Source organism: Stenella coeruleoalba, assembly GCF_951394435.1.
Source record: "Stenella coeruleoalba genome assembly, chromosome: 10".
Classification (NCBI taxonomy): domain Eukaryota; kingdom Metazoa; phylum Chordata; class Mammalia; order Artiodactyla; family Delphinidae; genus Stenella; species Stenella coeruleoalba.
Genome location: NC_137156.1, coordinates 79,050,766 through 79,075,570, shown reverse-complemented (window position 1 = coordinate 79,075,570; position 24,805 = coordinate 79,050,766). Strand labels below are relative to the sequence as shown.

The window sequence follows — 24,805 nt, the reverse complement described above, 5'->3', positions numbered from 1 at the left end:
ATCTGAAATTAATGGTAGGAGATAGATACATAGATATATACACCTTGCTGATCTTCTATTTGATGGGCAAATAGGGAATAAGATCCTCTTCAGAATCAGTTCACTTGATGATCAATGACTTAAGTTCACTTACGTTTATGCTAGCCTCTTGTATTCTTCCCAGGCATAGGTAAATGGAAAAACAGTGGAGGTAAAATCCTTGTTTGGAATACTTCTGAAGTCATGTATCCTTGAAATTATAATTGAATCAAGAGAAACTGACGATACTCTGTCCATCCTTCAGTGTTTCCACTTCTTTATGTACTAAGAAAGTGATTAGGAGAGCTCTGTGATGTTAGACATTTTGGTTTGATAACAAGGTTCAAAAAACCTTATTTTAGTAAACATTTTTATATCTTTCAGAATATGATGCATTGGCAAAAGTGATCCAGCGTCATCCAGACAGGCATGAGACATTAAAGTAAGTTCAGAGTTTTACTCTGAAAGGAACTAATCTTTATCCATAAATGTTTACATACTAGTCTATGCATTCCATTTTTGTGGGAGTACATCATCAAAAGGAGGAGCCCGATCTTCAATAAAAAGAATTAACTAGATAAACACTTTTTAAACACAGATCTCAAAAACAATTAGTGAAAGAAAAACAGAAGACATATACAATGAATTTTAAATTATTCCTAAGTTTCGGAAATACATACAGAATAATAACCATTTATAAAAGTTAGGGCCCCCCAAGTATTATATACTTATACTGTATGTTATTTAGAGATACAAATATATGTATAAAAAAGGATTAGAATGATATAGTGATTACCTGAATGGGGAGTAGAGGAGGAGAAAAAGGCCTGGTTCAGAGGACTGGGGGTAAAGTTCAAAGGGTATTTCAAGTTAACCTGCAATTTACCGAAAAAAAAAAAAAGACTTGAAATAATTATGACAAAATGTTAAAAGTTACCAACTCTTGGGGTTTGATATCCTATTATCAAGTTTTTCTATACTTTAAAAGTTAACTAAAATTTAATTTTAATGAAAATTAGTGCATATTTAGAAGAAATCACCCTTAGTTTTAAAAGTCTCATCATAATGGAGTATTATAACTCCTTATCTTTTATTTTTTAAATAAATACTATTTACTAACTAAAAAGTTAGATATTAATTATGAATTCTCTTCCCCCAATTAGCAAAATATAACACTATTTTATTTTTTTCAGGGAACTAGAGGCTCTGGGAAAAGAATTAGAGCATCTTTCACATATTAAAGAAAGTGTTGAAGATAAGGTATTTGCATGTGATATATGTTAGCCTTTGTGTTCTGTATAGGTTTATAGATCAATGTGTATTAATTTTTTTTCTTATTAACACAGCTAGAATTGAGAAGGAAACAGTTTCACGTTCTTCTTAGTACCATCCACGAACTTCAGCAAACACTGGAAAGTAAGTAACAAGAGTCAGAAAATCAATGTCTATGAAGATTTTTAAGTGATCAGAGGCATGTCTTCTAAAATAGAGAGTGCACCTTCAGTTTCAGAACAGGAGTGTAGCTGGATGACATTAGAAGGTACTCATGTTGTTCATCTTTCTGATTATATGCAGAAAAGCCTGAATATGTACGATTTGAATACCTGTCTAGTGGTTTGTAAATTAAGAGAAATTTAAGCATGATAGACTTGGAATTGTTCTTGGTTTACTGTAGTATATTGCTATAAAGTAACAATTCAGGACCCAGGCAGGCAATAAGTGAATGAAATAATCAATGCATAAACACATTTGCATTCTCAATGAACTAGGTGCTTTGGGGACCTGGGGACTTGCTCTTTGTATTGACTAAAGCCAAGTTTTATGTAACCTGATCTTCTGATTGTTTGCAAAAAAGCCTAAGACCTAGATTGTTTTTTTTTTAGCTGAAGTCTATCACATAAAATTTGCATTTTGATTCAACTAATAACAACAACCAAAACAAGACTTTTAAAACCAAACCCACTTGTGTGGGTCAATTACAGTCATAGGCTGCCATTTTGCCATTTTTGGTTTAAATATATTCGCTAATAAAGGATGAAAGTGTTTTCATGTATTCATTAAACATATAATTTAAGCAAATTTGATTAAAGTTTTATGTTTCTTTCTCAATTGCAGATGATGAAAAGCTCTCAGAGGTAGAAGAAGCTCAAGAAACAAGCATGGAAACTGATCCTAAACCATAGACCAGCTAATCACTCACCATTCCCAAGAATATTGAAGTAGCAACATGATCTTAGTGTGTTCAAAATTGGTTGTGCTCTTGAGACATATAAAGTTTTGGTAGTGAACTACGTTGCTGTTAAATTTCAATTCACAGTTCATTCACATTTCTTCACACAAAGGGAGATGACTTCATTACATATTTGTTTTAATTGAAATGCCTTTTTTTTTTTTTTTTTTTTTTTTTTTTGCGGTACGTGGGCCTCTCACTGTTGTGGCCTCTCCCGTTGCGGAGCACAGGCTCCAGATGCGCAGGCCCAGCGGCCATGGCTCACAGGCCCAGCCGCTCCGCGGCATGTGGGATCTTCCTGGACTGGGGCACGAACCCGTGTCCCCTGCATCATCAGGCGGACTCTCAACCACCGCGCCACCAGGGAAGCCCTGAAATGCCTTTCTTATACTTAAAAGATAGGAAGCAACATGCAAAAATGTTTAATGAAATATTTTCAAGCCAGATATGTTAGTGCTCATTGGTATTCTAGGTAATTTTTAACTGGTAACATTGATTTGCTCACAAAATAAGTGGAAGATAGTGAGAAGGTGGCATTTCTAGGATGTACCTGAGAAAATTAGTTGATTTCTGGAAATCGTTACCACTTTTGAAAATGAGGTCCATGAATAGGCTCTCAGGAGGGCTGTGAACTTGTGAAATTATGTACAAAATGTTTGTGGTGTATGCTTATTGTGGGAGAGGTTCCATGATATTAAGAATCACTGATATCAGAGGTAATTACAAGATGCAAAGTAAATCAATATGCAAAACTTTCTAGATCTCTGTCCTTAATACTTGAGCAATGTGGTTGTTAAATGTTTTGTTGAAATGTTTTCTCTCTATCGTTTTGTTCTGTAGGAGTCATTTTCAAGAGTCGTGCAAAAAGGATTTCATGATCTTTTTAAAAAATTAAGCCAGGTCTGAATCACTTACAATTGTCTTAAGTATTGAATTACATGGCTAATACTTGTTAGGGTCTATACTTATCCATTTATTTTAGTGCAGAAACATGGCATTTTGCATGAATCATACCTTAATAATGCTACATTTTTGTAATTTTGATACAAACTCGTATCTTTAAAAACGAAAGTTTAAAGTTAGCTCAATAGTAGACACAGTGAAAGTGTCAAAATACTTTTAAGTGCTTCCTCTAATTTCATCTGGCAAATTTCATGGGAGAAATTTCTTTGCAGAATTGCTATGCCCTGATAAATATTTCTATTTTCCATTATTAGTAAGAATTATGAAGCAAAAATTTGCTTATATTGACTCAGAATTAAAAATGAATTTTTCCCAAAGGATCTTTTTTTAAGGACTGCTGGGCAGAATATTTTTACCACCCACCCCACCCCCCTTAACCCTCCCCCCACCCCGCTGCCACCACTGATTAAGAGAAACTTATTCAGGATTATGTACCAAAAGATAAGAACCCCTATGAACATAACTTTTGCGCTGTCAGAAACAAAATCAGAAGCAGCACCAGGTACAAGGGAAACACACGTTTTTCACTTTATACTTCCTCATGGTTCTCTTGGATATCCTCTGGAACTGCTTGGAAGACTGAAGGATTTCATCCCCTAGAAATTCACACTGTTGAAGCTCAGCGTGTCTTTGGGCCAATAGCTTCATGGATTTATCTGTCACTGCTTCTATGAGGTCATCCCCCTATGACAGCCAGATACAGAGAAATGAAACCATGTGTTAGAAAGCCTTGTCCACACCCAAAGGTGGCCTGATTTTTCCTGAGAGATAAGTTCAGGAATTGTTGGACGTTTACAAGTCCCAAAGTATTAATCTAATTCAAGTCATAGCAAACAGAGCTTGAAAACATGCATTTACCACCCAGTGGTAAAGAGGATCTCATTTCTTCTCAAAAGAAGCCCATGTGTGTGCCTTCATTTTAACTGAATTCACTTAATATTTATTAGGCACACAGCACCATCCTCGGTGCCCTCAGCAATCCTGTAGCCACTCTTGAATGCCCCCCACTAACGTTCCTTCATGCTAATCATTAGTTTCATCCCACATCCGCGCTGTCAAGCAGGGCTGTGCATTCAGTTAAGCCTGGCCCTCTGATGCTTTTGAAACACCAAAGTAAAAGCCTTTGTCCACTACCTGCATTTGAAGCTTTCCTACTGTCAAATCTGATTTTCGGAGGATGTTTTCCGTGCTATGTTTCTTTTTTTTGAATGCTGGAAAGCGTGGTCTCTTTTTTGAGGAATACGGAACTATCATAAAAATGCAAAAATACATCAGATTAAGAAGTGCTAACATGATATCTGTGACGGTGCTTAAATGAACATTCTCACCTTTGGGACATTCTCTTATAAACTGGACATTCGCCACATAACAACGTCGAGTTGGAGGTCGTATTCATATTATTCTCCACCCCCCAGGTATCTCCTTTGTGCCCAGAGCTCGCTTTGAAGAGATCTATAGGGTGCAGAGAAATGAGATTGTCTGGTTCTAAGAGAAAATACAGTGTCAGGAAAAAAGCAGGTCATTTGTAAGGGGAAGAAGAAGAAATTGCTTCTGCAGCCGCTGAGCACAGAGTGTAGGGCTGTTGTAGACCAGTGCCCCAGAAAGCTCATTATCACTGGATCCAGTTGTTAATTTGGTCTCGTTTCTGCAGGTTTCCTTATTTTCATGACAGGCATGTCTCCAAACATAAAAAGAAAGCTCTGGGTTCTTTTCGCTGCATGCCTGATACTCTTCCCCTGGTCCCTGGCTTGCTGGTTACAAGTACCTGTGCTATTGGAAATCATTCCTAGGTCATGGCTCCTGGCTAATATGCCCTTTTTAGTCTTATTGGGTTCACTCTTCCTTCCCCTTGTGCTTAGTAATTAGCATCAGGACTATTGTGAGGGCTACACAAAGTAGGATGTGGGACCACATCTGGGTCTTGCCCTTTGCCTGAGTTTACAAATGAGTCTGCGGAACCTCCGCTCTGCCCTGCCAGCTCGCCCAGGCTCAAGTGTCACTGGCAGAATCTTCCCCAGTCCGTCCAGAGTATGACCCCTCTTTTTCCTCTCTCGTAAAACCAAGTGTTTGGGGGGCTTTTTTTTTTTCTATTAAGCACTTGGTAATTACTTAAGTTATTTCTGTGTTTGTTGAATACCACTATTAAAAAGTCAAATGCCTTGAAGGGTCAGGCAGGGTTTGCAAAACAGGCTCACTTGGGGCTGGTGTGAACTGGAGAGAACACGCCCTCCTGCAAAGGGGGCAGGCCTCTGCGCCTGCTGCAGTTGCCCCAGGAATTGTGGGCCCAGTGTTGCCAACTCCTCCTGTTTTCCAAAAGGAAGTTGAAAATCCAGATTTCTGTTTGGATTTTTCTAATTTTGAAATGTGGGCTATTAATTCAAATATACTTTTGAGAACATTCTGAGAGCTAACAGTACCATAGTTTAATGTCCATCTCCTCTATCAAACTATAAGTTCCACACAAACAGGACCATGACCTTGGATCACCTTTATAGCCTCCCCAAACTGCCCAGCACATAACAGGAGTACGATAAGTGCAAACTTAGCACAAAAGAGGTAAGATTCAAAACTAATATTGGTGCACTCTGGCAGTGACGCTCTAGAGCAGCACTGTTCGACAGAACTTCCCACAAAAATGGAAATGTTCTTATCTGTGCTGTCCAGTACAACAGACACTGGCCATATATGTTTACTGAGCACTTGAAAGGTAGCTACTGCAGCAAAGAGAATGGATTTAATTTTAATTAATGTAAATAGTCACACGTGGCTATTGGCTACCATATTGGACAGTACAATTAGTACCTAGCATAGTAATTAGGACTAAGCGCTCCAGAGCCAGGTCTTCTGCTGTTTGAAGCCTGGCTCTTCCAATTATCTGGGCCAATTACTTAACCTCTTGTTGCCACCCCTAAAATAATATCCTACTTACTGTAGTAACCTATTGCTCTCTACCTTATAGGGCTGTCGTTAAGGATTAACTGAGTTGGTATTTTTAAAGCACTGAGAACAGGGCCTGGAACACAGTCAGCTTTAAGTCAATGCTTATTATATCTAAAGTAATGATAGTATTTCAGGGTTCTATTAAAAAGATAGTCTGGGCAATTTAGGCTAAAGCTTGATAAGTACAGGTAAGTACAAGCTTTGGGTTGGAGAGTCCTGGGTCACCTAGTGCTGTACTGTCTGTACTGTACATATGGCTATTTGTATTCTAGTTTCAATTACAATGACATAAACTTTAAAATTCAGCTCCTCAGTTGCACTGGCCACATTCCAAAGTCTGAAAAGGCCACACGTGCTAATGGCTACTATTTTGGACAAATGTACACTTGCATCCTCGCAGAAATTCTATTGGGTTGATCTAGAGAATTCCTCTCCACGTGTATGCATGATAGGCCAGGTGCTAATATACTAATGAGTCTTGATATCTGAACAGCTGACAAAGTCAATAAAAAGCTGTAAACGCCACTGTTGCCCAGATTGTAGCAGAAGCTGGACAGTTTGAGCTCAGAACTAGAGGAATCAGAACTGGAAAGTCTACATTCTGTGCCCTAAATTCTGGGAGTGGAGACACACAAGTAGCAGCTTTAATATGAGGGACTTGCAGTGGCAGAGAACTTGGTTTTTACAACATCCCTAAACACTGACTTACTGATAAGTCTTTAGAGGCGAGTTTGTTTTAGCATTTTACCTTCTGCAGTCCTGAGGGAAGGGATGTCACAGATAACCGCTTGGTGGTTCTCCTGGCTCGGAGGAGTGTATTTCCTTGGGTTATCTCCTCTGTCTCTGCTTCTACAACATCAAGTTGTATAGTTGCTTGGAGGGAAGGGGAAGAAAAAAACAGACAATCTTGAAGGATCACAGTAATAGACACATGCTCCCTATTTGAAAGTCTCCTGAAAAGCCAGCATCACACGCTGTCTCGGCGGCTTTTTTCTTTGGGGTTAAAAATTAAAAATGGATTTGTTTTGCTGAAGTTTACACTTTCTCCTGAACATTTGCCTTTTCTTGTGGTCATGACCTCAGTGGTCACCGACCCATCTTAACAAGGTGGTTACCTGTCTTTGAGACTTCAGTTTTGACCTCTGTTGCCTTTCCCTGTAACTCTTGTGGAATTCGGAAAAGTAACCCTCTAATGTGTAAGACAATCCCTTGAGTATTTGCTGTTGACAAAAGCCAAGTAAATCTACTCTGCAGCAAAGTGGCACAAAGCTCAGCCATTCACATACCGTCTTAATAGTTTTTCCCACATTCCAGGAGCCCCGTGAACCCTAGAGCCCTTAATATTTTTCTCTATCAATTCTTAACACAATAAACGTACTTATAAAGAAAACTTAAAACGCTATCATAAATCAAAAACCAATATCATAAATATAGGCACTGAGACTCGTATGGTAAAACCAAAACCATGTTATTGCCTGGAGAAGGCACTAAACTTGAGGTTACTCTCTTTTTTACTAAAACAGAAAAGGGCAGGAAATGAGGCTTTTTCCTTGTTGTAGTCAAAGGGATCGACAGGGTCATTTGGAAAAAGGGTTTTGCAGCTTGTTCTGTTTCAGCGTCTTCAAGCTGTGCGCAGCACCTGAAATCAACTCAGCTGCTTTAGGTCCATTGATAACCATATCTAGCAGCCGGGGTTCCTCATCTCAGTGACTGGTGGCTCCACCTTCAAAGCAGATGCTCAACCCAGGGACCCTTCCTTCTCCCCTGCCACTGTCCAGCTCACCCCCAAATCTTGCAACTTCTACCTATGAATATTTCTCCCTTGATCTCACCATCCCCACTGCCACGACTCGTCCAAGATATTACCATCCGTTGCCTGAACGAACGTAAGAGCCTGTTTATTGTTCCTTCTGTATCTCTTCTTGCTCTCCTTCGATCCAGTCTCTACCCTGCAGCCTCAGCTACCTTTAAAAAATGCCAATCAGATTATATAAATCACCAGCTCGAAAATATTTGATGGTTTCTTATCACCCTTAGGAAAAGTTAAAATTTCTTAACATGGCTTACAGACACCCTTACCACCTTATTCACCAGCCTCTCCCTGGCTGGATTACTTTAATTTCTTAATTACACCCAGTGCTCTCTTGATGTTGGAACCTGAAAGTGTTCTCCCCTCTTCCTGGGAAACTGTTCTCACCACTCTTTCCTTATCTAACTGTAGTTGTCCCTCAGATCTCATCTGAGTTGATCCTTCCACAGAGAGGCCTTTCCTGAGCCCCCTCCCCTAGATTAGCATCCGTGATGTCTACCCATAGTGCCTTCTGCTGCTACTTTGCATCAGAGGTAATTATCTGCATAATGCTGGAATGTCCCTCTGTGCTGTAACTCCAGGAGGGTAGGGACCATGTGTGTTCTATCTGCTACTCTATCCCTAATAGTGTGGCTGGCATATAATAATTACTTACTAAAGTTTTGTTTAAAAAGTGTAATGAGGGTCAACAGGGATGAGCAACTGTCTTTTGGTCACAGCTGAGGGTCAGAATGTTTGAGTGGAAGCCTAAAGGATGGGCAAGTTTCTTGGGAAGATCTTAGTGCAGAGATTTGTTATTCCAACTAAGATGAAAATAAGCCAATGCATGGGATGAGGGGAAGATTTTGGTCCCCTGTTTTCTGCTGGACTCTCCAACTCCAGCCCCATCAGTATATAAGCATGTCCTCTTTGCTATTTTTAACAGAAACAGGCAGGTCAATCCATACCAGGTAATTGCTAGATGCTTGGATCCTTGTAATGGTGACTGCTTTTTCCGGAAGAGAGAGTTTGTTTGAAAGGGCAATCAGTCAGCTGGAAGCCATCATTTTTGTTTTTTGGGTTTTTTTTTTTTTTCTGGAAAAAGTATCCACTAGGCTTGCAGCCTTATAACCATGTGAAATTTGAAGGTATGTTTGAATTTCCTACATATACATAAGGACTTTATATGTTTCTGGATGCTGTGCTATAAAGGGTATTAGAAACCTACAAAGGATATTCATGGCAGTGAAGCTCTTCTGTATATTATAATGAGAGACACATTACATGGTAGGTTTTTCAAAGCCATAGAAGTGTGCAGGGCAAAGAGTGAACCCTAATGTAAACTATGGACTCTACTTAATAATAATATATTAATATTGGCTCATCAACTGTAACAGATGTACCATGCTAAGGCAAGATGTTAATAACAGAGGAAACTACGGGGGTAGGGTAAGGAGAGAGAGGTATATGGGAACTAACTTTCTGTATTTTCTGCCCAATTTTCCAGTAAACCTAAAACTGCTCTAAAAAATAAGGTCTATTAATTTTAAAAAGTTACAGAGGAGAATGCAAATAGTAGTAGTATCATTAGTCATCACTCACGAGGGCCCCCCCAAAACAGCATCACCACGTTGCAAAAAAGACAAAGTTAACCGTTCAAATGCTGATTCTTCACAAGGTACATGGGAAGCAGATACAACAAAATAAAACTTCCTTTCTGACTTACCAATCATAGATTTTAAAAACAGAATTCTCACCACACCCTCTTCTGTTAGAAGTAGCCATTTGAAAGTCTGCCTCACTCCTTTCTCCAGAAACAAAACAAAACAAAATCCCACTTTGGTTTGATTTTCTGATATATGTGTATGTGTATATGCATATACACATACATATGCCTATGTGTGCATCTGTATTTAAATGAAAAGTAGCTTTAGACTGATGAGAACGACTGATTAATTGGACTGGGAGGGACCTCAAAGGTGATCTAATTCAGAGCTTTTCAAAATGCATGTACATATCAGTCACCTGGGGGTCTTTCTAAACTGCAGATTCTGACTCAGTAGACCTGGGTGGGGCCTGAGCTTCTGCATTTCAGAATATGGCTCCCAGGAGATGCCATACTTGGGGTAGCAAGAAAAGCCATCCTAATTTCATTTTTCCTCTTGGCCTTGACGCTTAACCATATGTTGCCTTTGATTACCATTCTGTGAGAGCTTTCTCATTCTTGGTTTGGTAAACAACTTGGGCGATGGAAGCTCCTTGACAATTCTAGGAAGAAGGCTCTGCGTATTTGAAAGGAGGGTTTCCTTAGGGTTAGTGGAGCCCTCTCTGCTGACACTTGCTGGCCTTGCTTCTGTACTTGTGTGACAGCATCCTCCCCCCAAAAGTCTTCACTTTCTTGACCAAATCTCTTTTCTGATTTTGCTGGCTTTCATGAAATTCCATGTCACTCTCATTGGATGATTCCTCTTTGGGGACCAACACATTTTGTTTTACTAAGTTGGTAGACACAGCTCTATGCCATCTGAACAAAAGAAAAATAATTTGCATCAAGGAAATTGAAAAGTTATAAAAAAGGTATCATTTAAATCATTAAAATCCACTGCAAATGTGAAAAAATTATACAGTTGCAAAAAATAAATTTGAAGACCCAAATCACAGAAGAATAAAGCCAAAGTAACTACTTGGCGTTTTGTTGCCAAACTCTAGAAGTGCATTCTGGACACTATCTCATTTAATCCTCATAGCAGGTAGGTTATATGATTATCTTCATTTTACTAGTGAGTAAACTGAGACATAGAGAGATTAACTTAATTGACCAAGCATAGAATGCAGATTTTAATCTTGGTTTGTGGTTGTTAAATTATATTACCTCATATTGGCAAATTGGAGATCTTATTTCAGTAACGGTTTGAGATAGTTTTTGCTGGATTTAGTGCTTCCCAGGCTACAGTGATGAGAGATGAAAGAGTCTGATAGGGTAGTCAATGAAGAATATAGTCTCCAAGGTCCCATAAACACTGCATTTACATAGAATACTCATTTAGAGAGAATAATTCTAAATGCATTATTTCCAAAATTCCAAATAGTCATATAGCATCTTCATCATTTTTGCATATTTTAGTAATTTTTGCATATTTTAGTAATTTTTGCATATTTTAGTAAATAGGTAACACTTCTTAATAGACTTCTATGTGTTAAACACTCATCTAAGTTCTTTCATATGTATTACACAATTTAATCCTCCTACTGTCCTCTCCATTTCACAAATGAGGAAATTAAAAGTTGGAAAGGTTAAATAAGATTAAATAAGATTAAATAACTTATGCCCAGACAATCTGACCCCAAAGTCTGTGTTGTTATCCTCTGTGCTAGGTAAATATCACCCATTCCATGATACCCTGGATTTACCTAATATTCTTCCTCCATTAACCATTTTTTGTTAGTTTCCTCCAAAGCAACAATATCCATAAAATCCCAGACATTTAAAAAAATTAACCTTTTTATTTTGAGATAATTGTAGTTTCACATGCATTTGTAATAAATAATACAGGGAGATTCTCTGTGTACTTTTTATTCAGTTTCCCCCAATGGCAAACTCCTGCAAAACTAAAATACATTGGCACAACCAGGATATTGACACTGATACTGTCAAGATACCGAACATTTCTATCACCACCAGGATCCTTTGTTTTATAGCCACACCCACTTCCCACTCACCCCTACCTTTTCCTTAAACCCTGGCAATCACTAAGCTGTCCTCCATGTGTATAATCTATGTCCTTTCAAGAAGGTACTATAAATGGAATCATACAGCATATGGTCGACCCTGGAACAACATGGGTCTGAACTGTGCAGTTCTACCTAGATGCAAATTTTTTTCAATCGTAAGTACTACATGATCCAAGGTCAGTTGAGTCTGTGGATGTGGAACCTTAGACACCAAGCAACTGCAGATATGGAGGGCTGACTCTAGGTTATACATGGATTTTTGACTGTGCAGATGGCTGGCATCCCTAACCCCTGCTTTGTTCAAGAGTCAACTGTAAAATCTTTTGGGGTTTACTTTTTTTATTCAGTGTAATTCTCCAGAGATTCATCCAGGTTGTTGTGTTTATCAATATTCTATTCCTCTTTATTGCTGAGTAACATTCCATGATGTGGACGTACCAAACTCTGTCTAACCATTCACTCATTGGAAGACATTTGGGTAGTTTCCAATTTGGGGCCGTTATGAATAAAGCTACTATAAACGTGTGTACAAGTTTTTGTGTGAGCATAAATCTTCAGTTCTCTGGGTGAAATCCCAGGTTTTATATTATATTATGTTACATTATATTTATAATACATGTAATACATATTTCTAATGAGGATATAAATAAATTCGTAACTATTAAAAACATTTTTTATATACTACTTAAACTATGTCAAGTCCCACCAGTAGCAAAATACCAACCTCCAGAAAAACACTATTCTCAATTGAACCTAAATCATTCAGCTTCTCTGTCATTATGCAGGAGAAGTAGTTCAGCCCACTAAATAGTTCAGCCCAAGCACTGGAGTTAAATGGTTTGGTTCAAACCAGCACCATACTTCCTAACTGTGTGATCTTGGTCATGTTATTTAACATCTATAAGCTTCAGTTTTCTCATTTGAAAATAGGTATGTTGTTCTCAAGAATGTACAAATAAAAGAAAACAATTTATGTGCTTGGAACCTGATAATACATTCAATAAATGATAGCTTTTATTACCATGTGGAACAGATCTGTGTGGAAAAAATTTAAAAGGCAAGAAGGGAGTGCAAGCTAAGAGGTCAAAAGAAGGGAGCCCTCATAGGCTAGCAGCCTCCTTTGTGGGACCAAGGACGTAGAGTTATGTTAGTTGTACATACATACACACACACACACTCACAAGGTGGTATTATTCACATTCATTATAGTTGAGCATATAATACAATAACTTTCCAGCAGAGGGCAGTCAAGTGTCCTGAGGAAGGGGTGCCATATTCTAATTTGCCCAAAGGTCATTTACGGGCCAAGACTAATTTCCCATGGACCCTTCTGAGAATATTTTAATAAAGCCATCTGTTTCTACTACCGTAAATACACATACACATGGAAATACAATTCAGGAGGTTCAGGAACCCCCAAGGCCGTCCATGCAACCCCTCAAATAAAAAGCCCTGCCCTAAGCAGTTTCTGAATCTCTAGAACGCCTCTCCCATTCCCATCCCTCCACCCTTATTCCCGGTCTATTTACAACATAATTAACAGATGTAATTTTGCTCCAGAGCCTAGGATAGAACTGCTGCCATTGCTGTTATGAAAAGAATCCTTTCTTTCCTAAGCTTTTAAGTATCTTGGTTGGTTGTGAATTTATTTGGTTGTATTGCCTCTCCTTTTAACCCCTGTTTCTTACTGAAAGTGGAAATCTCTGCAAAATTTCATTTTGCCTGTGGAAGTTCAGAAGTCTGATCTCTGAGGCTTCAGGTCTCATGAAAACACCTCATTTCTATCTATCTAAGCTACTGCTCATGAACCTGGTAAGAAAGAAGACACCCTGCCCTCAAAATTGGAAAATAATTCATCTCACCGACTTTCCAAATTAAAATGTATTATTTTTGGAGTATTTCATGCTTGTCTTCATGGTTTTGCCATTGGCAAGAAAAATTAGGTATAAGACAGTTTTTAGGTTACATTAAAGAGCGTGCACATGGGTGAAATACAATTAGCATGTATTTCAGCAGCCAAAACTGCTGGAAGAGGGAACAGAAAGAGCATTGCTCATGGACTCATCTTGAAAAATGCACTATTGAATTTTCAAAATAATAGTATTTGCTGTCTAAAATTGTGAGACTGACATATTAACTTACGGTCTGCTTATTTTAGTATAATATGCAACATTAAAACTCAAATTCAGGTAGAAAGGAAAGGTTTTCCCCATTACAATGAAGACTTTTCTAATCACAAAATGAAGCTTCCGTTGTGGTACTAGGTTCTCTGATCCAGTGTATAAATGCTGTCTCCTCCTCTAATCCATACAGAGCCTTCATTTCTGAATGCAACGCTTAAAAAGAGATGCTACCTTTTCTAATCATCACGGTGAATACTGGTCAATGCAAAATCCAAAGAATCTCACTCAAGAGAGAAGATGAGTCCCAGTTTCCTACCTTTCAATCCCTTTCCTTTTGAATGAGCCATTTCTCTTTCTGGGTTGCTGAGATCTTCGGTACCGGCCAACTCTTCCGTAAGCAACCTTAAAGGGCTCTGGTGTATACAGGTGGGGATGGTCCATTGCTATCAACTGCACCTGTGGTAGCTGTTTTGGATTTCTTTAGCTCTTGAGCTCACAAACTTCAAAACAAAATCATGCAGTGAGTGACTGAGGCGCTTTTAACTTCTGGGCTGTTTGGGGTAAAGTACGTAGGAAATTTTTGGAATTGCTTCCTTATTCCCTTTAAGGTGTTAGAGACATCATTTGTTGGACCGGCCCTGTTTACCACTTCACAGAGGTCACCAGCGATGCATTTGACAGAGCGGTGGGAAATTCCCTTTTCTGTTGTGAACTTCTGGGCAAGGCAGAGGCAAAACAGGTGACCTGATTGTCTAACCACTGCCATTTGGGTTGGTAATAAAATAATCACACACCAATTGATTATCACAGTCAGGTGTGCATGTTTGAATTCCTAAGAGGGCAGAACCAGAACCAATAGGAATTCCAATGATCCCAGCTTTTGTTAGATTTTTCAAGTAGAGCTGATGAATGCTCTCTCCGTCAGGTTTTTATTTGGCCTTCTCACAGTTCACTTCCAAGGGCGATTTTATTATATCTCGTATTTTGTAGTGATCTCTCAACACATGTGGCTGAGAAAGTTGAGTCCACCGCTCCCTTTAACATTTGCTAGGTTATTTCCCGGAGAAGAGCAAATTCTGGCTGGCTTTGAACTTCCCACCACAAGGTGGCAGCAGACACTAGGATTTATTCCCATCCTTCTCTGGTGCTTTGAGTTTTTCACTCTGAACTTAACTAGAAGGTAAGAAGGAAAACTCTAGAAAAGTGTTGGGAGATACAAGGATTACTCTGTTTGCTGTGTTTGCGCTCATCAGTCATCTGCAGCTGGCTTCTCAGACTTTCGTGTGCACGGAAATTACCTGGGGATCTTATTAAAACGCAGATTTTAATGCAGTAGTTCTGCCTGATAAGATCATTGGGCCAGAGAGCTCAACAAGATAAAAGAGTTACTTGCGAGGATCTGTCTGCTCCAGGCAGATGAATCAGCACGTACCAAAGCCCTGAGGTGGTAGGAGTCTGATGTCTTTGAAAATTTACAAGATAGTCAGGGTGGCTGCAGCGAAGAGATGGATGGATGTATCTGAGGAGCTGGAGAGATAGGCAGGGCCAAACCTGCTGGATCCTACAGAACAATTGAAAGATTTTGGTCTGGCTCTTCAGAATAATGGAAAGTAATTAGAGTTTTTGTTTTGTTTTGTTTTGGCCGTGCAGCGCGGCATGCAGGATCTTAATTCCTCGACCAGGGATCAAACCCATGCCCCCTGCAGGAGCTAGTCAATACATATTTATTCTGGGCAGTGAGGATCCAGTGTTGAGCAAGACAACTGGAATCCCTGTGGAAGCTCCTAGACTTAACCACTGAACTGCCAGGGAAATCCCTATTAGGGTTTTTCAATCATTAAAATTTTAAAAATAGAAAATAAAAAAAATTTAAATTGTGGTAAAATAGACGTCATATAAAATTTACCATTTTGAAGTGTACAGCTCAGTGGCAGGAAGTATGTTCACACTGTTGTGCAACCATCACCACCACTGTCTCCAGAACTTTTTTTATCTTGCAAAACTGAAACTCTATGCCCACTAAACAAGAACTCCTAATAACATTTGTCTCTATGAATTTTTTTTTGAATTTTTTTAATTGGAAAAAAATTACATTTTGGAAGAACTCACCACATAAGGTGATAGAATTCCAAAAATCAAATTACATGAAAATATACATCACAATTTCTTCATACAATTGGTGAGAAAAATCTGCTATATAGAAGAGAGACAACGAAATAGGAAGGGCTAAGGAGAAGGATATGAGGATAAACAGCTTTTTTATTTTTTAAATTTCTAAAAATAAATTTATTTGTTTGTTTTTGGGTCTTCGTTGCTGTGCACGGGCTTTCTCTAGTTGCGGTGAGAGCTCTGGGGTCAACGTGCTTGTGGGCAGCATACAATTAACTTCTTCCACCTGGGGGGGGGTGGGTTTCAGTATCTGCAGAACAGCTCAAAGGACATGGCTCTGAATATTATCTATAGACCCTGGGGAAGAACTAAAGGTCCTTGACTTTGTTTAATGGCCAAAGTATTATTATTTTGTCTTGCTTGACTGTGTTCCTTTCTTTCCCCATTTTCTCACTTCTCTGATTAAATTTATCCTTTGACTAAAGTTTTTCTACAGACAAAAGGCAGGTGGGGTTCTATTCTGGGAAAGCCTCATGGGGTCCTGCTTGGTTACAGGAGCTAGTCAGTACATATTTGTTCCGGGCAGTGAGGATCCAGCGCTGGACAAAGCAACTGGAATCCCTGTCCAGGACTGACACTCTAGTGGAGGACACAGATACCAAACTTATTAATGAATTGATACAACGTTTCAGACACTGATAAGGAATGCCAGGAAAAAACTAGGCGAACACTGTAGAAAGTGACAGAAAGTGAATGCTTCTGCCAGAGTGATCAAAAAAGCCTCTCCAAGAAGTGACATTTGAGGTAAGACATGCTGCATTGAAAAAGGACACAAACTATGGTCAGATCTGTGCTCCAAAGAAAAGTATTCCACAGATGGAAAATTACCAGAGCAAAAGTTCTGAGGTAGGTGGGAACTAGGTCATGTTTGAGGACAGGAAGGAGACCAAGGTAGTGAGAACACAGGTGACAAAGGAAGGCAACGTTAATGTTTGTGTTTTAAAAAAGATTGCTGTGTGCCGCTTGGAAAATGCATTGGAGAGGAAGAAGTATGGTGGCTGAAGAGGTAATCGGCCAAGGATGGAGATGCTGGTGGTTAGGCGTGGAGTGAGATAGACGTTTAGCGAATCTGGAAATATCTAGGAGGTAGCATGCTGAAATGAACTGGGTGTGGGGTGTGGTGAGAAGACAGAGGGAGATACTAGACTGGGAAGTCACTTTGTTCCAGTAGCTCAAGTCTGAGATTGGAGTGGTTTAACTAAATAGTGGGTAATGGAGCTAGAGAGAAGTGCACTGATTCAAGAGTCCCCCATATGGCTACTTTTCTTTTCCACCGTCCTTCACGGGATATGGCTTGGAGTAAAACCCATACAATCATTCCCTAGACATTTGTAAATGTCCCTTTAAAAAGCCAGAGCAGGGCAAAGCTTGGTCAAAACACAACACCCTTGTTCTTAACATCATCCTTCTATTGAAAATATCTGAGATCACATAAGCCTATTTAGGTAACAACATGTGACTCCTATTCAGATAGCAATTGATTGAAACCACTGAGTCTGGGATTGCAAACACGAATGCTCATGGGCCGAGACAGGGAAATGGGAGAAGCTGCGCGGTGTAACAGGGAGGCGCGGCAACTGTGGTAAACCGTAGGGTGCTGGACCAATCAAATGCTCTTGGAGTTCAAATTGTAAAGGCTCTTCATGCATTTAAAAATGTGGCCCGCAGGTCCTATTTAGCCTGTGGGTCACCTATGTGCTGGCCCCAGAGATCTTTTCATGTAAACTCTCCATTCAGTCTTAGGCCAAATCTTGGAGCGATAAACATATAGAACAAGGCAGGACAATGTGTCTTAGTGCAGTCATTTAAAAACTGAATCCTTTTGAAAATGAATGAAGAGTCCTCACTAATTCTGGCCACCCCAGGGTTTGGGAGGCCTTTGCATGTAGGGGAAAATAAATCGGGGACTTTTTCTCTTTGCTCAAGAAAATCTTCTTACTGGAGCTTTTGCCCATTTGAGAGAAGAGGGTGTCACTTTACAGATCACTTAGCAAGAATTGTGCCACGAGGAGGTGTATACTGGGCGCCCAGAGACAGGATGTTTCACCAGAGGACTCCTTACCAAGAGGTGCCACTCCCTAGTGGTCAGTGAAGGCTTGGGCTGAAGCAAGTGGCTTTTCAAGAAATGATGCCTTGTTTTCATTTGCTTTTTGTGTTGGTTGCTGCCCCAGGTTGGTATCTATAACTTTAGACTCATCTCCTATAACTTTTTTTTTTATATATTTTAAAAAAGACATCTATTTATTTATTTATTTTTGGCTGCGTTGGGTCCTTGTTGCTGCATGCGGGCTTTCTCTAGTTGCGGCGAGAGAGGGCTACTCTTCGTTGCGGTGCGCGGGCTTCTCATTGCAGTGGCTTCTCGTGTTGCAGAGCACGGGCTCTAGGCGCGCAGGCTTCAGTAGTTGTGGCGTTGTTTGATTTTTTAAAAAATGAGTATGTATTACATTAAACTAAAAAAAAAAAACCCAAGAATTTAAAAATTAATTATCCAAACTTTGAATGCATAATACCAAGACATTTGTATAAGTGATTTTTTTTCCCTCACTGTTGCATGGGTTGATTTCATAAAAAAACTCAATTGATGAATTTAGCTATTTGCTTTAGAATCAGTTGCCTCTGGAACAGGATAAAAGCCAAACTGTTATTATTGCCAACAAAAAGTCATGTAAGATATGTTAAAATTCTAAGAATAAATGATGGGTGTCTTAAAACTGAAAAAGTTCAATAAGATAATTTCCAGCTTCTTAGTTAGCCATGATTAGACTTGATACTTCCAATAAAAATGAATAATAATATTTGGAAAAACAACAATGAACTTCTATAGCTGTGCTGCTCAATATGGTAACCACCATCCACTCATGGTCATTAACCACTTGAATATGGCGAGTCTGAACTGAGATGCAGTTTAAGTGTAAAATACATCCTGAATTTTGAAGACTTAAAGTGAATAAAAGAATATAAAATATATTATTAATATTTAAAAATACTGATTATATATTTTAGTGATGATATTTTGAACCCATTGAGTTAAATAAAATATAGTATCGAAATTAATTTCACCTTAATAAAAAAACTTTTAACAAAGTAGTTACTAGAAAATTTTAAATTACATATTAGACAGGGCTGTTCTGTAGTCCTCGAAATTCTGTAAACGGAATTTTTCTTAAGGTATGGAATACTCTACTTGAATCCACTACTCCTGTCTTATATATGCATCTCTCTTTTTGAAATTGAAATTACAGATGAATTGATCACATCAACTCAGCAGGTGGGACATTTAGTAAAGTCAGGATCTAATGAAGTCTAAGAAAGACTTTATTAATTTGTTCTGTTTTGCTATTTTTGTGTGTTTGGGTGAAGATTTTTATCTTAAACCTGGGGTCACAAACTATAGACTCTCAGATGCATTTGGTGTCCAGCATGTTTTGAATATTAGAAGAGTTTACATAAAAATCTCCATTTTAGGATCCTCACAAAAAATAAGAAGATCTGGCAACTCAGCATACATTCCCATATGAGTTGAGTAGTGGCTGCCCTGAAACAAGCTTTCAGTTTCACCACAGTCCCCACTACTCCCTTATGTCCTACGCCCAGGTGTTGGACATTATATTACAATTTCCACTAAAAGAATTCAACCAGTTGTTTTTCACATCTTCTCTTGTCCTTGGGTACAAATATGTAGGCTCTTCAATCTCCATCATTCTATTAAGTCACATGCCAGGATTTTAAAATAGCTTTCAGTAATTTTTCACAATTTCTTCCTATGATCCAGCTATGGGCCTACCACTATTTTTATACTTTTTATTTCGAGTTACTGATGTAATTTCACAAAATGGAGCATTCATTTTGTAATTATTCTGACTGGAAATGCATAATAAAATGCCAACTCTACTTGTTTAAATAACCGTTTGATGGATGCGTTGATATGCTCCTAAAATAATTGTCCTCTTTCCTAGAAATTATTATATATTCAAGGTATTAAGCTGTTTTTCAGAATACACCTTTAGTGGGAAACTTAGTATTCCCAAGTTTCTCAGCACATAAAAATATATTGAAGAACCTAAAATCAATTCATTCTTTAATGTGATGGCAAAGAGGCATCGTTAAATGCAGAAATGCACTGTTGACATGGCCCAACCTGTAGAATTGAATAGAAAATCTGAACCAATGAAATGACATGTAATTGTAAATTTTCTAATGCATACAGTGTCACAAAATAATAAGGTCTTGATAAGTAGGTCAGTAGTATCTAACTGAGCTACTTCAGTTAGCAAAAAGGAATCATTTTATTCATTTATTCATTCAACAAATATTTATTAAGGGCCTACTATGGCCAGACACTGTTCTTGGCCCCATCATATCAGAGTCCTAAAGGAAGTGAGTAAACGGGAAATGTGGCTATCCAGGGAAGATGCTTTTGGACAGGGAGTATGGTCAAGGCAAAGGCCCTGAGGCAGGACCTGCTTGATATGTCTAAGGAACAGAAAGGCTTGTGTGGCTTGAGCAGAAGGGAGAGAAGGCAAGCGTAGAGGAATATGAGGCCAGATAATACGTGGAGACATCTATCATGTGGGGCTTGGAGGCCAGCATCTGAACTTGGCTTTCACTCTGTGCGAGATGAAAAGCTATTATAGGATTTTGAGAAAAAACATGGTGTTACCTGATTTCAGCTTTAGCACATTGTCACCTCTGCTCCGAGTTGCTCAATCATGTAAAATGTGCGTATCAGTATTTTCTAACATAATCTAAATAGCCCCCGTATTAGTTTTCTTTTGCTGCTGTAACAGATTACCACAAACTTGGTGGTGCCTTAAGACAGCATAGATTTATGACCTCACAGTTCTGCAGTTAGCACTCTGACACAGGTCTCACTGGGCTAACATCAAAGTATTGACATTCATCATACCTCCTTCTGATTCTCTTTTTCTGCCTCCTTCTTCCACTTTTAAGGACCCTTGGGACTATATTGGTCTCATCCAGATAACCCGGGATCATCTCCCCATCTCAAGATCCCTAACTTAGTCACTCTGGCAAGGTCCCTTTTGCCATGTAAGGTAAAATATTCAGAGGTTCTGGGGAACAGGAAGTGGGCATCTTTGGGTGAGGCCATTATTCTATCACAACCCTCCAGCACCACACTTTGCTAAATAACCACAATCCCCCCACCCCAGCATACACACATATCCCTCATGGAGTGCAAATTTCAGCTATGGAGAAAAAAATTCTGAAAAAGACTTCGAAATGCTGTTCCAAAGGAAAAGTGATGAGCAGAAGTTTAAAGTTTTCCATTTACAAATTTCATGCTTCTGAAATTTTCAGATCATTTCTTAAGTGTGACCTAAAGGACACATTTGGAAGCAGAAGAGAATTTGTTGATATACGAAAGAGGATGGTGGAGTATCTATGACTGGAGAAAACATTGCCAACATATTTAGAAATAGATTCATGAAATAACTGAGTCAAGAAAGTTTCCTTGGATGGAGACAAAAGAAAAAAAAAAGAAAAAGAGAGAGAGAAGCATTAATTCTCCAGCACTTCAGAGTTAGAGGGCGTCATCAGACAAGGTGCAGGGGCTGGCAGACAGAACTGCGCTTGAGTGCACTGAAGTGGTAAGAGCTGAAGGGAAAAAGGAACATGGCCAAGGTACTGAAACGGCTTCCTTCCTCTTCCTGGAGACATCACACCTGCTATTAGGCTGGGAGTGCCTGGCGTGGGAGAGAAGAAGCAGGTAAAAGGCCCTGCTCATCATTGTATGAGAGCATTCATACACATATTCTCTTACTGTGAATGACCACTGCAATGTCTTTTAAGTTTTCTTGTTCATTTCAAAAAAATAATGATACAACAATACCTGGTCCACCTCCCTAGCACTTGATAATTGCCTGACCAATTAAATTGGAACAGAATTTTAATTTGAGAGTGGAGAGGCAAGAGGACCTGAATTCAGGGCACTGTCTTATTCTTTCCTCTTTCCAAAGAGGTTGTTGAGAGTCTAGCCTTAGTCTACCTTAGCTAAAATCTTCACCGTAAAGAAGAGGCCCAGCTGAACTTCAAGGGCAGCAGACAACAAATAAAAGAGAGGGAAAGAAGGAAAGATAGAAAAACAGAGTTGAAGTGGGCCAGCCCAGTAGGGAGTATAATGGCTTTTGTCTCTGAATGTATTGTGACTTCCAGCACTGAGTAATTTCCTGGCACTGCAGAGCTAGACAGAAGTTGTATCGAATAATGTCATTTAGGAAACTATTTTTACTCACATTTCATGCATCCTGTCTAATAAAACTTATAATGAGTTGATGTAAAAAGAAATCCTACGTTTCCCATGAGAGTAAATGGCAAATCTTTGTTAAAATAATGGCCAATAATCGAAATCACTTATCTCTTAAATACAGTGATCTGCTCCTTGGTTTAGTTCAGCCAACGAGGCTTCTAATCAAACAGCAGTTGACTTCCACCTTCAGAGGAGGTGAGTTGCTTGCCCAAGTGGTCACATGACCAGTAAGAGACGGACCTGGGATGTAAGTCAAGGTCTGCTTGGTTCAAAAGTCCATTTCTGATGTGGTCCCTCTCTTTTCTCCCCAGAACTAGTAGTAGTTTGGTGAGGGCCTTCTCAAAAGTTGAAATTCTGAGGACTTTTACCTTTCCCAATTTTTACCCCAAAGGACTTCACTCTGAATCATGAACTCATCTCTATCATTTAAGAATATGTGATTTGGATCCATCAAGTTTGGGGTTCAAATCCTGACTCTACCACTTATCAGCTGTGTAATTTTAGGCCAGTTGGACTTTCTGTGCCTTAGTTTTCTTATGCGTGACATGGAAGTGATAATAATACTACCCCTTGCTCCAGAGCTATTGTGAGGATTAAATGAAAAAAATTTATGTGAAAGAATGTCCTATAAATGGTCATTAATATTATTTATTATTCATTCAACAAATACATATCAGGTACTCTTATTTAGTGTCCAAAATAGACACATTCCTTGCAGTTAAATTTGTGGTTTCCCGGGGAGTCACACAAGTGAAAGGAAATTATAACACAATGTGTCCAATGTCATGATGGCGTGACATGGAAACACTGAGAAGTATCTAATCCAACCTGGGCAGGTCAGGGCAGGCTTTCTGAAGGAAGTGGTATCTAAGAGGGAACAAAAGAATGGGTAGAATTTGGGGAAGAAAAAGGTATTTTAGAAACAATTTATATAATTATCCAGAGATGATCAAAAGAAATGGAAAGCAGGTCAGGATAATTGGAACAAAGAACGTGAAGAGAGTTTCTCAAAGGTGATACAAGACTAGTGTATGCACAGCATCCTCCTGGTCCCCTCTGTGTTGTCCCCTCCTGTTCTTTTCTTACTGTGGATGGCCACTGCAATAATCTTTATGCTCTGTTGTACATTTTAAAAAACGGTTATATCACATGCTCTTCTGCAAGCAGAACCCAAGAGAAGGGTTCCAGTGCAAGTAGATTTATTTGGGAGGTGATCCCAGAAAGCTCCAGTAGGGGGATGACGAAATAAGAAGTGGAAGGCAGCTAATAAAAAGGCGCGTCATCAAGCATGTAAGCCGTGAGGGCAACCAGAGCTCAGTCCCACTGGGACTCAAGCATCCAATGCAGAAGCACATCTCGAGTTACCAAGGGTGAAGAGGTTGAGCTGTTTAACCACCAGGTCCCTGTTGGCCACCCGTGGAGGGCTGCATCCAGGGCCATGAACTCTCTGGCACTCTGGCTCTCCCTGAGCACAGGCCATGCTGCCACCCTGGCAGAGCTGGAAATGCTCTCAGTAAGTAGCCTTCTGCACGTAGAGGTGGGTATGGATGGAATGGGGGCAGGACACTTAGCATCTGTACACATTTATAAACAAGTTTGGAAACCAAAAAAAAAAAAGAAAAGGAAAGAAAAAGACCAACCCTGCCTAGGAGATAGTTCTCCAGGGTCCCTTGCATTCCTATACATCTTGTAAGCGAAGGTACCGGCTGCTTTGGGACCCCATTAGGTATCAGTTGCTGGAAAAATCCAAGATGCACTTATTTTACAGGTGTCTACTGAGGACATCCTCAGACACAGGGCAAGGCAGTGGGGCTCTCATGGAACATTGTCCTTGCCCTCATGGTGTTTACTGCTTCATAGGGAAATATAATAGTCAAGTAAATACTCACAGAAGTATAACATTGTAAGTGTAATAGGAGGCATGGAAAAGAGGCCGACGGGTCTGTGAGAGCACTTAAATGGGACATGTGACTTAGTCAGGCTTCCCTGAGGAAGAACTACATGAGAAGCAACCTTCAGAATGAATAGGAATTAAACAGAGAGAGAGAGAGAACTCCAAGTAGCGAGAACAGCAAGTGCAAAGGCCCTTTGGCAAGAAAGAATATAGTGAAGAGAAGGGACTGAGAGGAGGCCCAAATGACAGGGGCTGAAGGGGGAGTAGAAACAGAGACTAGGAGGGCGGGAGACGCAAGAGGGAGGAGATATGGGAACATACGTATATGTATAACTGATTCACTTTGTTATAAAGCAGAAACTAACATACCATTGTAAAGCAATTATACTCCAATAAAGATGTAAAAATAATAATAATAAATTTTAAAAAATAATAAAATAAAAGTCCATTCGTGACAAAAAAAAAAAGAGACTAGACTGTAAAGGAGGTGGCGGTAGCGGTGGGTAGATCCTACAGTGTCTGTGAGCCATGTTAGAAAGTCTTGTTTAGCATCCAGTATAATAAAGCTAATTTACCCCTCTGGAGCAAAGTTCAGGCAGGCTTACTGCTCATTTTACAAGGTTTGGGTTTCCTAAGCTCAAGCTTCCTCAAATATGATGCAAAGTCACTGCACGCATAC

At 39.3% G+C, this 24,805-nt stretch overlaps 1 protein-coding gene across 1 annotated transcript in view; it reads right to left on the bottom strand.

Moving 5' to 3' along the window:
* LOC307192971 (uncharacterized protein C3orf49) overlaps positions 1 to 14,236 on the bottom strand; it is a gene marked incomplete at its 5' end in the record, with an annotated part of 31,050 nt that extends 16,814 nt beyond the window's left edge. Inside the window, 7 exon segments of the mRNA XM_079934346.1 lie at positions 815 to 893; positions 3,731 to 3,895; positions 4,346 to 4,603; positions 6,900 to 7,024; positions 10,141 to 10,285; positions 10,287 to 10,464; positions 14,112 to 14,236. Of these exon segments, the coding sequence (XP_079790472.1) occupies positions 815 to 893; positions 3,731 to 3,895; positions 4,346 to 4,603; positions 6,900 to 7,024; positions 10,141 to 10,285; positions 10,287 to 10,464; positions 14,112 to 14,236 (1,075 nt within the window).
* Between the last annotated feature and the right edge of the window lie 10,569 nt (positions 14,237 to 24,805).